At 44.2% G+C, this 15,914-nt stretch overlaps 1 protein-coding gene across 1 annotated transcript in view; it reads right to left on the bottom strand.

The window, feature by feature from the left end:
• Window positions 1–15,914, bottom strand: part of RFX7 (regulatory factor X7) — a 119,037-nt gene that overhangs the window by 47,630 nt on the left and 55,493 nt on the right. Inside the window, exons 3-4 of the mRNA XM_073303792.2 lie at window positions 7,273–7,355; window positions 5,618–5,740 (exon numbers count right to left, since the gene is read on the bottom strand). Coding sequence (XP_073159893.1) covers window positions 5,618–5,740; window positions 7,273–7,355 — 206 coding nt within the window. The remainder of the gene's footprint in view (window positions 1–5,617; window positions 5,741–7,272; window positions 7,356–15,914) is intronic.

Genomic DNA, 15,914 nt, shown 5'->3' with positions numbered 1-15,914 from the left:
TGCCTCCGTAAGAAGGCCGTCACTACCGCCATGCATTTTGTGAACACCCGTGGGGATGCAGCTAGACCGAACGGGAGAACCGCAAACTGGCAATGTTCTTGGCCCACAGTGAAGTGCAGGAACTGCCAACGTGCTGGGTGGATGGCGATATGAAAGTACACATCCTTCATGTTGAGGGCAGCGTACCAGCCCCCCGGATCCAGGGAAGGGATGATGGTGCCCAGAGAGACCATGCGGAACCGGGCCTTGACCAGGAACTTGTTGAGCCCGCACAGGTCTAAAATGGGATGAAGGCCCCCTTTGGCCTTGGGGATGAGGAAGTACCGGGAGTAGAAACCTTTCCCCTTTAGGCCACGTGGCACCGCCTCTACCGCCCCTGCCTCTAGCAGTGAGCGAACCTCCTTCTCTAGGAGATGCTCGTGAGAGGGGTCCCTGAAGAGGGACGGGAAAGGGAGGGGGGCGGGAGGGAGGGAAGGAAGAGAATGGCAGCGAGTACCCGTTCTGTACCGTGCGTAAGAAAGACCCAAAGGTCTGACGTAATGCTGGACCTCGCACGGGAGAAATGGGACAGGCGGTTCAGGAAACAAAGGCACAGATCCAGTGACTGGTCTGGTACGCTGTCTCCGAGTGCACCTTCAAAAGCCTGGACTAGTGCTCGGCTGGGATTTGTGCTGATTTTGATTCTGACCCGGCGCATTATTGTTATTATTGCACCATGGCCTGTTATCCCTGCCTCGCCTACGGTAAGGCTCGTGCCTATGGCGAGGCTGGTACTGGCGTGAGGGGGAGGCTGCGGCTTAAAGGGCTTCCTCTGGGTCGCCAGGGTGTGCATACCCAGCGACTTAAGTGTAGCCCTCGAATCCTTGAGGCTATGCAGCCTTGCGTCTTGTCCGGTCCAAAAAAGCCCGGACCCTTCAAATGGGAGGTCCTGAAGCATATTCTGGACCTCAGGCGGCAGGCCTGACTCCTGAAGCCACGCCGAGCTCCTCATGACCACCCCCGATGCGATTGTTCTGGTCACTGCATCTGCTAAATCCAGGGAGGCCTGGAGAGAGGTCTTCGCTACTGCCTTGCCCTTGTCCACCAGGGCTGTAAACTCCTGTTGGAAACCTTGTGGGAGGTTATCCTTAAACTTCCCCACCGCCACCCAGGAGTTAAAATTATGCCGATTGAGGATGGCCTGCTGCTTAGCAATCCTCAACTGAAGGCCCCCTAACGAGTACACCTTTCTGCCAAAAAGGTCCAGGTGTTTTGCCTCCTTGGCCTTAGGGGCTGGGGCCTGTTGTCCATGGCGCTCCCTTTCGTTCACTGCCGAGGCCACCAGGGAGCATGGACTTGGGTGGCAGAACAAGAATTCGTAGCCCTTTGACGGGGCAAAGTATTTGCGCTCCACACCTCTGGCCGTTGATGCGCTGGAGGCTGGGGTCTGCCATATAGTCTTATAATTCGATTGGATGATCTTAATGAGGGGAGCGGTATTCTAGATGGACCTTCGGGGCTCAAAATGTCCACCATGGGATCCTCCTGCTCAACTGTCTCCTCGGCCTGCAACCCCAAGTTCTGGGTGACCCTACGCAGTAGCTCCTGGTGGGCTCTGTGGTCTATTGGTGGACGGCTGGACACCGCTGTACCCGCCACCGCCTCATCCGGGGATGATGAGGAGGTTAGCAGCTGCTCATCCCCCTCTGGCTGCTCCTCCTGCTCTCCCTCTCCCATGAGAGGGGCCTCCGGTTCGGGCCGGGGTGGGAGACCTTGGGGCGGCATCGGACACGGTGCTGGTCTTTCTGGTTTATCCTGGGGGGATGCTGGAGGCCTGGATATTGTAGCTTCCGGTGCTGTCGGGCATCGGTGCGGGGACCAGGACCGCTGCACCGAGTAGCTCGCCCTGGACGGGGCACCTTGGTGCTGTTGATAGGCCCAAGGAGTCCAGAAGAGCCAATGACCTGGCGGCTCCCATTGGGGGTGCCTACCCGTCTGAGGGTCCCTGCTGTCCGGAGCACGGTACGAGAAACTGTAACGGCTGGAGTCGGTGCCGGACTGCGGCGATGCTGACCGCGAAGGCCACGGCAGTGCCAACGATTTGTGCCCGTGTAGAGCAACAAGCGGCTCCTAACCGAACGGGAGCAGGGCCGGTACCGATATCCCTGGGACCAGTACCGGGATCTGCACCAGGACCGGGGCCAGCGTTCCCGGGACCAGGGCCGGCATCTGCAGGAGTCCTCCGGCGAGGGCCGTCTGGACTCCTCCCGGTGGCGGTCTCTGAGTGGTGCTGGAGAGCGTTGTGCCCCTTCCATTACTTCCTCGTGCTGACCCACTCCCGGTACCGCAACTTCCTTCTGAGCCACAGGTAACTGCGAGTCTGCGGATGCAGAGCTCGACTGGGACCAACTCTGGGAGCAACTCTGAGATGGTGTCCTTGAACGGCACACCATTGCCGGCTTACCCCTCACCGGTACTGGTGGCATGGGTGCCGGAGGATTCTCTCTGTATGGGACGGGGCTTGCCGCCGACAGCTCAATGAGGTCCTTTGCCGCCTCAAAGGTGGCAGGCGTGGAGGGCTGATCCATTATGTCCTCGAGCCCATCGTCCGCACTGAGCTCACTTAGGCCTGGGCTCGGTGGGACTTGTGGTGCCGGAGCCACCGGCGCCGGTATAGTGGCCTTTCTGCTCTTATTGGTGCTCGGGGCCTTGGAAGACGCCTGCCTCCTATGCAGGGAACATCCGCACCTTCCTTCCGGCTGCGCCGTGGGCCGCACCGGGGAGGACGAGCAGTGTCGGGGCCAAGTCTGGTGCTCTGGGGCCGACAGTTTTTGGTGTTTAGCCGGTGCCGAGTCTCTCGACAACTCCAGGGCACTACGCACCGAGGAAGCCGGAGCTGACGGTGGGTGCTCCGGGTCCGGTGGCTGCAATGCAGCCTCCATCAACAACTGCTTCAAAAGGAAGTCTCTTTCTTTCTTTGTTCTTGGCTTGAACACCTTGCAAATCTTACACCGCTCAGTTTGATGCTCTTTCCTCAGGGAATGTAGACACAAGTCATGGGGGTCACTAACTGGCATAGGCTTGCGGCACGCGGTACAATCCTTAAACCCGTGGGCCTGGGGCGGGTGCTGGAAGCCTCCAAGCACCTAATCACTTAAGTGTCCACAACAAAGGTATGTTAACTAACTGATAACAGCTATCTAACTCTGAGAAAGGCTAAGGGACTGCTCTCATGAGAGAGAGAGAGGTTGTTCCAAAGCCACCATGGAGGAGGGGGTCGGGCCAGCAGGGGTATATATGCACAGCGCAGTGGTGCAACTCAGGGGGCCCCCCACCGCGAGCCGCTAAGGGAAAAAGTTTCCAACGCTCGTGCACGTGGCGCGCACACAGCTAATGTGGAATGGATGTGAACAAGCACTCGAAGAACAGATGCTTTAAAAGGAGGACAGATTACAGATCTATGATATTTTCCCAGATATTTCCTCACCATCCTTATTTTGTGAAGGAAAAAAAACACATACACAAAGGCTTGATGTAGCTACACAAAATCTGTCCAAGTTTCACACTACACAATCTGTAGATGATTATATTTCTGGGCATCTGCAGCTTGGCACAGCATGGAAGCCAAGCAGATTTGTTGCTGAACCAGGCTATAAACTATTTAATAAGAAATATACTGAAGCATAACGCTTACATTTTTCTCTTGTGCAACAGCTGCTGTTGCTTTTGTTGCTGTGTGTATGGGTAACTGACTGCTCCGTGATTGGTTAGTTCAACATACTTGCACTACTGGTTATGTTTCTAGCCTACGTCACAACTTGAGTTGATGGTGAGATTTCAGAACTAGGTGTGCGTATGTTCAGCAACTCCAGGCAAGCTAATACCACCACATTTCAACTCAGTCGGAGTAAGTGACTCTGCCAGACAGCGTTAATTAAGGTGATGTATATACACACTGCAGAGGAAATCTGGTCATAGCACTGCGCACCTTCTGTGAGCTGAATACTAAACACCTTGCAGTTTACTGTAATCATTTGGAATGTGAAACTGCTAATACCAGATCATAATACTTTATTCAAATTCATCTTCTGGGAATTGGGCCATGGTTTTTTGCTTTGATTAATTTTTGGATTTTGGTTTTAAATACAATCAGAGCCAACTCTTGTCTGACTGCTCCCTTCCTCCAGTCCTAATCTCTTTCTAGCTGTATGGTAGCTTTGAGATCTAACTGAACACAAACGTGTGTTGGCTTGGTTACCAATTCTATGACCATTATGATGTACTGCAACCCGTCGGAAACAGGTTTCCCGCACAAGGGCTCATTCTCTATGACAGTCACAGTACTTCGTGTATTATTCCAGAGAGAATCATTTAGTGGACTAAATCTTAGTTTTGAAATATATCTACAATTCCTTGAACTACTTTTCAAACCCCAGCAAGGTCGATTCAGTCCTTCATCCTCCTGATGCAGATAGAGTGACTTTCATGCCGTTGACTTTGTGTGATGTCGTCTTTTGGGTGACCAGTCTTACCCAATGTATTGTCTGGGCTTTAAGATCTCTTGGCACTTTGAAGTTATAGTTTACTCCCATCTGCTTGACCAAAACTCCCCCATTTGCCCTGCTGTGCAATGTGTTGGGCACTGGTTAGTTGCCACAATCTTGAATGTAAGAAATCACTGCATTTCAGTGGTGATGTATGTACACAGTTTGCAAAAAGTCATTTGGACCCTTTTTGCATGAAAGGGACAATATAAATGTACTGCAAGAAATTATTAGTGTTCTGTATACAAATCCTCTTTTTCTATCATAATATAAATAATATTCATTTAAATCCTTATTTTTGAAAAAGTTTCTTAACTTTAGATATATTTAATCAGCAGTTTAAAACTATGATCTTACTTTTAATAGTGAAAATACTGAATACAGTAGCAGTTGCATCACTGTAGTTAGTGCATCCTCAGTCATTATGTTAATGCATAGGAGCTGGTCTTATATGCACTTATTACCAGGAATAAGTACTAAGGCACTGAGACATGTAAGACAGACATGTATGTGTCAATGGAATAATGTATGTCTTGCCCATTCTCTGAATTAAGTAAACTCTGGTCACTAATTATGACATGTGTTAATTAAATGCATTTTTAGGTTTCAACTCTGTAACTGGCTCCACCTGAACACAGGGGTAGAGTCTCAGGAAGCAGGGCCTTTCTGTGTATACTTCACTCTAATTTGAGCAAGTTTAAAATACAGATTATAAAATGAAACATAAATAATAAAAACATTAATAACTTCCTTCCTCAAAGTCTGAAACTGCAGAAAAAAAGATTTTTCACTTCTTTATTGTTCTGCACAGATGGTGAAATCCTGGCCCTATAAAAGTCAATGGCAAAACTCCCACAGACTTCAGTAGGCCCAGGACTTCATCCACAGTTCCTCTCATTTAAACCTCATGGTCAAGTAATGTCAGATTTTAAGTTCTAACCCGCACCATACTTAACTATACTATAGTCAAGGCAGTTCAAGCCTCTGCTTATAAAAGAAGCAATTGTAGCATCTGGTTACATATCTGTACTGTGTACACTACTCTTTATGCATTGCTACAACTAGATGTATGGATTCAATTTAGCAGTACTCACTTGTACTCATCATAAACTTCCTGTTTGGGAAGGGACGTCTCTGGGTGCTCCTCCAAGGTATTCCGAATCCAAGAAAATGCATGCATTTGCTGCGCACGGCTTGATGACATCGAGATCTGATCGCTAAGTGAAAACAGAAATAGTTCTGATGAAGAGAATGTACTCTCTAGCTCCTCTTCAATTAGTAGAGCTAAGTGTTCAAATGGGCTGAAAAGATTCACATGGAAAGAAATCATGTTCCTGTGCAGGCATCCCATAAGCGCCATTCTTAAAATTTACTCCATAATGTCTCATCTATGAGCTGTTTTTGCCGAATAACAGTAGGCATAAAAAAAACCCTGAACTTGCATGAATGGCTTTGTAAGGAATGATCAAACATCTATTTATGTATGCATCCATACAACCCCAGCTTCACTGAGTTCTAGAACCCTGGAGGTGGGAGGGAGAAAGGGCCACTTCAGACAGGTTCAAGTACCATGCCTCCTATGCTGTCCTAGCCACTGCACTTCTCCTCCACTACATGTACAATGGCTCCCTGAGATCCTAACAGGACATGCAGGGCTTCTTGTTGGGCTTGTCTTCCCAATGCACCCCCATTTTATATGAGCACAAGGAGCTTTCATGTCCCTTATTATTGTATAAATCAGGGTCAGGATATGACACATAATGAAAACAACATTAAAGAAAGGACAATTTACTGCATTCCTGAAATAGGTTTCTGTGAGTCCAGTGAAGCAATGGGCAAACTGATGGGAAAGCTGTATGCAAGGTAACCCATCAGTCAAGCACAATGGAACCACTGAGTATAAAGAACGGTAGCACCATCTGGATCTCTCATGTGGTTCCCCTAACTGATGCTTTAGACTTCGTATGGTCTGCACTGAGGACATACAGAATGAAGAACTTCATGTAGCCCATCATATTTAAAAGGTTATGGTCATCCCTCATATCTCCCAAATGCCTTTTACAATTTACTTCAAAGTTTCCAGAAATGTCTGTCTTGGCGTAAGTTCCTGCCTATACACTTTCATGTGCATTGGTTATGTTTTGGTGAAGTTAAGAGTGGGTCACAGTAAGGCCTATAATGGAAGGCAAGATTCTTCCTTAAATTGTGGAGACAATGGAGTCTCTTCATAATTAAAAAAATCATGAGTACTCAAAATATGGGAAATTTCAATCAGCTCAAATAAAAAACACTTTTCTGGGTATCGGTATGAGGGAGAAATGATTAATTATTACAAGTATGAGATGTGGAGTGATTTCAGACATGGCAAGGACCTAACAAACAAATACTGTCAGACCCACCATGAAGTAATAATCATTCTTTCCAATAGTAATATTTTAAGTGCTACATTATTCCTCCATTATATAAAAATTGAGGCTAAAGTCAGACCTGGTCCATAATCAGACTCCCAACCAAAAGCACTTCCTCATAAACATCCTACCATGCAAAGCTTATATTGTCAGATTATTATGCATCAAGGGTTCCCAAAGTTCAGATTTACTGAAGAACTAGTTCTCTGAAAATATTAGACACTTTTCCTAAAAAATAAAAAAACGTTACTGTTTCCAGAAACAGTAGATAAATGTGTGTTTGATGGGGAAAAAAAATCTCATGGGAATTATACCAATATTAATATTAAACACCCACATACCTTTTCTCTCCATTGCTGGGACCCGAAGGCAGTTGAAGGTAGAGGTAGAGTTTCTCTAGGTCTGTAAACTTCTCAACTTCTTGCTAGAAAACAAGGTTTTTTAAAACAGCAAATGGTAAATGAACAGCATGACGGGTTGTAAAAAAAACCAAACACACATTTTCAAAATGATCCCAAATAAAACAACACACAACATTTTGCAATGTGAAAGCATTAGACGGCAAGCTCTTTGGGGCAGGGACCACCCTTTTGTTCTGTGTTTGTACAACAGAATCCTGGTCCATGACCGGGACGTCTAGAGACATTACAGTACGGTAAATAATAATAATAAATGTTAATTATGATCACCACTTAAAACAAAAGTGAACACTGGAATATTTGCCTGTTTTTAACTGTAAAGGAAAAAGTTAATCTTGATAACCAGAAACAGATTTCCCAGCCAAAAAACTGTAATGAAAAAAACGTTTAAATTGAAACCTTTCATTACGATTTCCCATTCTTGGAGGGTCACATTCAACACCCTAAGACCAAAGCATCAGATAACGGCTCTTCTGTAATAAAGCACGATTGTTGGACTGATTCATACAACTGCATCAATGGTCAAACAGAGCAAGCCCTAAAGAAGACTTTTTTGAAAGTCAAGTTTCGGTATTCCTCGTAAGTGGCTGTCACAGATTGATTACAATCGATATTGATGGCCAGATCCTCACCTGCTGTACATCATTGTACCTCCACTGACTTCAGCAGAGCTATGCCCGTTCCTATCACCTGAGGATCTGGCTCAAAGCCGAGAAATCAGTGGTTCTCAACGAATTTACCAGTGTGGGCCGCATATGCAGCTCTCTCTGTGTTATGTGGGTCGCCTCCACACAATCTATATATACTATCTGTATGGCCCTGAGGATGTCACATGGGCCACAGCTATGTGCTGGTTGGGTTGCAGGTTGAGAACCACTGCTTTAAAGCAAGGAAGGTGGCAAACACAGCAGGCATATGCACAGCCAAGCAGCAGTGTTTCCTGACACAGCGTTACCAGGAAAGCGCCAGGCTTCGGGTGATCCCAGTGCAGTAAATTGGACTCTGAAATATTAGCAAAGTCAATTTCGGTAACCTGGGTAACATATCCAAGTGTAGGGCACAGACAAATAAACCAGACTTCCCAGAGCAAGGAGCAAATAGTTTCCTTCAGGGAAGTACCAGAGTTAAGGTGAACGTATGTTATTTAAATTATAATATTTATATAAAAATTCACACTTCATTTGTATTAACACTAACTTGAGAAGACTATTGCTAAAGTAAAACTAGTTCATGCATAAGCAACATTGAGTAAATATGAGCTTTTTTTTTTTTTATAAAACATAGAACAATGCTATCTGGAATGTGATTAATTCATCTCTCCTTGACCGTTATGTCACTTTTAAAATTGTTCAACTGAAAGAGAAAACCAAGGCATCTGCTTATTGAGTCTAAGAGTGAATGAAACCAAGGAAGAAAGCAGTTAATCAGAACTTTAATTTCAAAGCAGGGTGTCCCCTAAGTCAATCAAGGCTGAGAGGAATCTTGTCAGGTGGCCAAGAGGTCAACACCTCTGAAAAACGACAAAGGGGATGTACTGTAAAGTGAAGTACTATGTTAATATCTATTTTGCTTTGTAATTAGTGTATAACTAGCAGCATCACAGTGTAAAACAAAACAAACAATCCTGAGAATGATACAACAAACAACACATGTAAAGTCTCTTGAGAGGACTGAGCCATTAAGTAATGAGAAAATATATTCTGAGGAAAGAAAGAACTAGACAAAAATTTGTCTGGGGGAGGTTAGACCAGAGAACCAAAGAGCTTTCTAATCCTAAATGGCTACAGCTGGCTAAGACCAGACTGGGGAAAAAAAGAAAAAAAAGAAAAGAGAACTTGTAAGAGCCAATAGACACAACATGTTGGGCACAATCCATCCAGATTCACCACTTTTATAAGCTGCGGCAGTAGCTCACCTTACCTGATCACTCTCATGACAGTGTGTATGGTAACACCCATTGTTTCATGTTCTCTGTGTATATAAAATCGCCCTACTGTATTTTCCACTGCATGCATCCGATGAAGTGAGCTGTAGCTCACGAAAGCTTATGCTCAAAAAAATGTGTTACTCTCGAAGGTGCCACAAGTACTCCTTTTCTTTTTGCGGATACAGACTAACACAGCTGCTACTCTGAAAGCTGGTATTTTTACTGACACTAACCCCTGAAACTTGCTGACTTAATGATTTCTGTGTGACTTTTACTGCAGTTCCTATTAAGGTTGTGGTACTTAAATCGCCTTCTCTATGGACAGGTCTCATGTATTTTTCAATACATACTGTGGGGTCACCGAATTCTCTCTGCCCCATGGTCTCCCACCACTGTGGAAGTGTGAGGAAAGAGAACTGATTACCACTATATCTGCTTTACCTGGGCTTAGGCTAAGCATGTGATGCTTCAACAACAGCAGGGTCTTTTTCTCTTAGAGCAGGGAGCAAACTGAAAAGGCACTGCGAAGTGTAAAAGGCAGCTGCTCCTAGAAGGAGCCACAGGGAAAACCCCATCCCCACGAGAAGAAAAGGAAAAGAGACTCTCCCACCATCAACCCAGAGTAGAGCTCTGTCTTCTTTAAACATTGCCCACTGCATATTGCTTCACTATATTTTTAGAATAGGATTTTAGAAAGAAAAACAAATGCAAATATGGTAATTTGAGCAGCAAAGGCCCCCGTTTCTGCACATGACGAACTTGCCATCTTGAAACATAAATAGAGAATGTAACAGGAGTTGAAAAAAGCCAAATCTTCAGCTGGAAGAAAGGGAGATACAAGAAGCAACCGCCTATGGTGAAATGGCCACTTTGGGGTTACAGCTGCTTGTAATTTAAGAGGCCACAGGTCAGTATCCAGAAAGGGCATGCTGGGAAAATAGCTCCTATAATAGGGCAGTGGTAAGACCATGCAGTGGTAAGAACTAAGAAAGTCCAGGAAGAGACAAAGAAAAGGACTCTGGTAAAGAGACAGAAGATGGCTTCTGTGTTAGGGTCTAGAATTTCCCCCCCTCTTTCGTACAAGTGACTCCCGCACTCTACAGAAGCAAGCAAAATATGTCTGCAAGTAAATTCAATAGGAGGCTCCAGTATGCATTTGCATAGATAGTCATCCACCCTGATCTGTTCCAGGGTTGAGCTGTGTCTTGCTCCTTCAATTTCAGACAGATCCAGAACTGCACTTGCCTACGATAATGTTCTCTTTTTTGTTCCAACAGCCACTGCAGGTTTGAGCAAAAGTCAATTGTGAGTTGTAAGGAGCCAAAAGATGAGAACTGCTGATGCATGCAGGGCTGTAGTTTTTTTAAATTAAAAGAATGTAGTTCCCAAACTACAGCTGGTAGAAACAGTAATGAAACTTTCAATATAATGGCAGATTTGCTTTAAAACTTGTCAGACTTCATTAGAATACATATTCATTCATGATTGATTGATTCTATAATTTGATCTTCTACTCTCGTCATTCAATCTTGGCCAAGTTCAGTCTGTGGCAGAGTAGATTCATCTGATTTATAACTCTGCTCCTTAGTAACACAGCCGGTGGGGGTGGGAGGGAAGGAAGGATTACTAATAATGAAGAGTTCATCCAAACAGCAGTTACTATTTTAAAAATGGATGTTTTTAAAAATAACTAACTGCAAGTAAATAAAACTGACATGCTGTGTCTCAGGATGGAAAAGTCACTTGTATAAACTACATTTCTGATGCTATGCATACTAACATAAGCATGCAAAATTCATGCAGGAATGAACTTGCCTTGTATTAAGTTGGTAAAACACAGAACTTACTATGACTTATAAGAAGAGCTTTGTGCTCGCATTGAAACATTGCCATTTTTGACTCTTCCTACCAGTTTTCACACCTTATATTCTTCAACAAAAAAGTGTGAGGTTTCTAAAATGTCTCTGCAGCAAAGCTTGAAACACACCTGACATTACCAGTCTAGCTTCCCTTGTCTTTCTGGAGCAGTGAAAGATCATACAACCTTTCAACATGGTAAAATTATTCATTTTTACTCAGAAGTATTCCATCAAAGCTCTGAACAAACACTAACACACAGATAGATAACTCTTGCAGAAAACATCAAGGATACTAAATATCAACAGCAAATTATATCTGTAAACTGCAAGGTAATTTATGCCTACGGATTTTCCCCCCTATCTATTTTTTAAGTGTCCTTTAACGCCTTTTGTAAAATTATCTGACCAGAAAAGACTCACAATTGTGAAGTATAATACAGAATCAGCATGTCTGACCCCTTCAAACTCTTAGAATATAGCTGAATGGCTAAAGAGAGGTTTTTAATTTAGCTCTTCATACAGTAAATTCTGCAAACAAACAGTTCTAGAATTTCTTGAGCTTTACCGGCTTCTCCACTCCATGGAGATCATCCAGAAGCAGGTTCAGATTTCATCACATTTATATTACCAATCAGATCAGCATTTTAGCTGGCTTCCGGTGTACATTCAGAGACAAGATTTCACGACCATTATTAGAACACCTTGAGGTCAGTGAAGTTACAGCACAGACGAATTTGCTCTGAACCTACTCAAAACACCACAATGAAGTGGTTTTTACTAAAGTTGTGTCTTCACTGAGAAAAAAGGTGTTAATTCTAGTGAATTAACACAAGTTAGCAGTCCAAGGTAAAACCTAGGCTCCCCTATAGCGAAGTAGAGTTAAAGACTATGGGGGAGCCGTACCTCACCTTGATCTGCTAATTTGTGTAAAAACTACCAACTGACCCTTCTTCACTAGGACTTACCATACCCTTTTTCCTGCTGAAGAGAGCCTTCGGCTGCACAAGATTTCTATTTTAAAAACAACTCTCCCTCCTCCCCCAGCCCAGAACCAAATTTGAATCCACATTAGTACTGACCAAAAGTGTTACCATCTGAAGCTGTCTGGTGGCCCCTGGTCAATTTACTGGTAGTCTCAGTTCAACTGCAGATGCCAGTATTTGGAGGAGGGGACAGTCACTATCATAATACAGTACAACACTGGAGAGCTGAAAGTCCCTTTCTCCCCTACAGGATAATAGCTATGCAGAACAGGACTGAAGCACTTCAGTGGTAGAAGAAGGTTTGTACTGCTGCTGCCCATTCTCAAACTCCTCTGTAGATCAGGGACTTCAGTGATCATTTCCATCAACCCAGCACCTCTCTCCAGCACTGAATTCCTTTTAAAAGACAAGGGGCAGGGCCAAGAACCTTAACCTTCTTGCTAAATGATGAAACTGTGAGCCACATAATCAGGTTCAGGAGTTCACTTAGTATGTGGCAACATAAATACAACAATCAATGTCACACTAAGTGAGCACCTACTTCTAGACATGTTTACTACAGTTTAAAAGATGTTGCAATAAATCTTTAATGGATGTTTACCCCACATTTCTTTCTAATTATCCCTTCTGGTTTGCACAGCACGGAATGATTTTCTTATGATCTTCCAAAAATTGATTTAATCTGTCAGGATGCAAACAGTACAGCAAGACACAAAAAAGGCTAAATAACTATATGAACTTATTACTGTTATCCTCTCTCCTCCTAAACTTAAATTAGGTGGCCCCTGCCCCACGCAGCTTAGTCTTCCTGCATGTTTGTAAAGTGCCCAGCACACTGGGGCTGTGTGTCTGGCTAGGATTAGGTGCTACCATCATGCAGATGCTGAAGAATAGTAAATAATGTGAGTCTCTACTTACAGTGAAAATGTGTTTGCTAAAAACCTTAAGGCAAAACCTAACCGGACAAGATTAAATAGATATGAAGGTGGCAGTAGCATCTTCTCACAGCATACATGACTAAGGAAGAAAGACTTCTTATAAATCCAGCTACCTGAATCAAGGTAAACTGCTAAAAGGTGGCTTTTCCTCCAAATGACTTGTTCTTATGTTCTCTACTGCAGTCAGCAATTAAAGTGCTATGACAAAACGGCACTGCCCTGGAACATTCCTTGGTGTTATTATTAAAGAAACTGAACAGATAAAAAGAAAAGGAGTACTTGTGGCACCTTAGAGACTAACCAATTTATTTGAGCATAAGCTTTCGTGAGCTACAGGTCACTTCATCGGATGCTCAAATAAATTGGTTAGTCTCTAAGGTGCCACAAGTACTCCTTTTCTTTTTGTGAATACAGACTAACACGACTGTTACTCTGAAACCTGAACAGATAAAGGATATGGATCTGTTGTACCTGCATGCCTCATGGGACTATGCACTCAAATGGTGCCAAGAAGTCTGCAAGTCTCTTGAGGAAGCACAGACCATGAAAACTACACGTAAGGCTGAACACTTAAGCGGACTGAACGGACCTTCCCCCAAGCTTGGTTTTAGGCTCTTTGGAAGCAGAGGGGGTGTAGGGGAGAAGAGATCTCACAGTGTCTAAATGTCCAGATCACATGGAATCAGTTGCTGATAATCATATAAACCTGTTCATACTAAGGCTTGACCTACACTTTAAACTGATATTGGCATAGCTACGCCAGTGAAGGGTGTGGAAAAAACATAGCTATGGTGACACAGGCTCCTTACTGCAGACATAGCTGAAGTGTGAGATCAGTAAATACGGTAGACAGCCTTTGTCCCCTAGAGGGTAGAGGAGAGAATGGGCTTGCAGAGAGAAGCTCCTAACACAAGCTCTCCCATAAGGATTTTTAAAAGTCAGCGATGTTGTAATTTCATTGGGCTTGGGAATTCTCAGACTCTCACACAACAGCTCACAGCTTTACAATAGCAAGATCAGATCTCCTAGCTGAGTTTCCGTGTTGTGGTTGGTGTATTCACCACTTCTATTTCCTGTAACCTATTTTGATTCCAGTCTTCTAAACAATGCTATGCTGTATTTATAACTGACTGCACTACATTAAATATGTATCCTGTCTCAAAGGTACATTATCCAAGAGAGAACCATTCCATTATGAATGGAGATCTGATCCCATTAGCAGGACAGACGGGGAAGCATTTGAAACACAAGGTCAGAGCATAAGGAAACCCTTGTGATATTCTAAATCAAGTTGTGGAGATTGTTCTTTAGCATTACAGGCTAAGGCACTATCTAGAAAAATGGCCAAATTGTCCAGCTGACCAGAATAATCCAAAAGCCCATCCAACAAGTGAAGGGAAACATTTAGTGTATGTCCACACTGCAAACAAAACAAAACAAAAAAACCTGCAACAGCAAATTTCAGAGTCCGAGTCTACAGACTTGGGCCCTGAGACTTGCTGCCAAGGATTTTTATTCCCCCACCCACCAAATGTTGACTACCCGTGGTGGCTGCTAGACAAGCCAATGATCTGCACTTAAAAATCCTAAATCCAAGACTCTTAGTATGAAACCTGCTTCCAACTCGAACACCATTTTCTTGTAAATGCACAGAATGCAAATGATTTGCTCAACTGCTATTCTGCTATATTCTTCTTCTGGTGCTGCTTAAGCAGTTCTGCCCCATACTGCACTGTGGAAAGAATTAATTATATAAGCTTCTACCTGCTGCAACTTGCTTTTGTGCCACTGACCTCCCCTGTCAGGGTCTTCTGCTCAAGGATGAACTTCAACCTACATTAGAGACAATACGGGGAGCAATTGCCATTGGCAGCATTATGGAAGAAGGAGGCAGGAGGCCACTTTCATCCTCAGGCTGAATATCGAACGCACCCAAGAATCCTTTTAAGTGTAGGCAAGACTGGATCAGGAGCTGGTCCTTGAAAGGACATGGATACAAAAATACAGCTTAGTTTAAAGAAATATCATTTATCTACCATAAATTAGGGTAACTTTATTCTCAGAAAAAACACTTTGGAAATCCAAGTTATCCTTTGACAACTCACCTTTAAAATGTTCCTAGCGTGCTCAGCCATATGGCTACACAGATATCATATGAAGGTAGCTAGAGGGCAGCTTGAGTCACAACTTTATTAAATACTCATTTCTGGGTGAAATTCAATGACCTCTTATGCAGGGAGTCAGACTAAGTGATCATAATGCTCCTTTTTAGCCCTAAAATCTATAAAAATGGATGCTTCCTGGCTTAAACATAGGTGCAAGATCACAGTATTAAGGGAGTGGGACTTATGCTGATTTAGAGCATAAACTGTTTCGACTTAGGGTATGTCTATACAGCAATAAAAGACCCAAGGCACAGCCATGGCAAGCCTGGTAACTCAGGCTTGTACTGGGGGTGGGGGGCTAAAAATTGCAGAGTAGACATTCAGGCTTGGGTGGAACCCTGGCTCCAACCCGAGCATCTACACTGCTGATTTTACCACCCCCACCCCCACCATCCCGAGCCCTGCCAGCCCGAGTCAACTGACCCAGGCTCTGAGACTTGGTGCCATGGGTTTTTTACTGCTGTGTATACATACCCTTAGAGCCCTAAATGGCTTGGCATCTGTCTTCCTGAGATGGCTCTCCCTGTGAAATACTACTGCAATTGCAGTCAGCACAGGCATTCTAGGCAGAGCTCCTTGTGTATGTAACGGAGGGAGCTGATCAGAGGACATACTTTGAGGACTCTTAACTTCAGAAATACACCCTTCTGCACAAAGCAGTCAAGACCTATACGGCAAAGCTGGTCTCTGGG

The sequence above is a fragment of the Lepidochelys kempii genome, chromosome 10, assembly GCF_965140285.1.
Source record: "Lepidochelys kempii isolate rLepKem1 chromosome 10, rLepKem1.hap1, whole genome shotgun sequence".
Lineage (NCBI taxonomy): Eukaryota > Metazoa > Chordata > Testudines > Cheloniidae > Lepidochelys > Lepidochelys kempii.
This window is presented reverse-complemented; position numbering and strand designations above follow the sequence as displayed.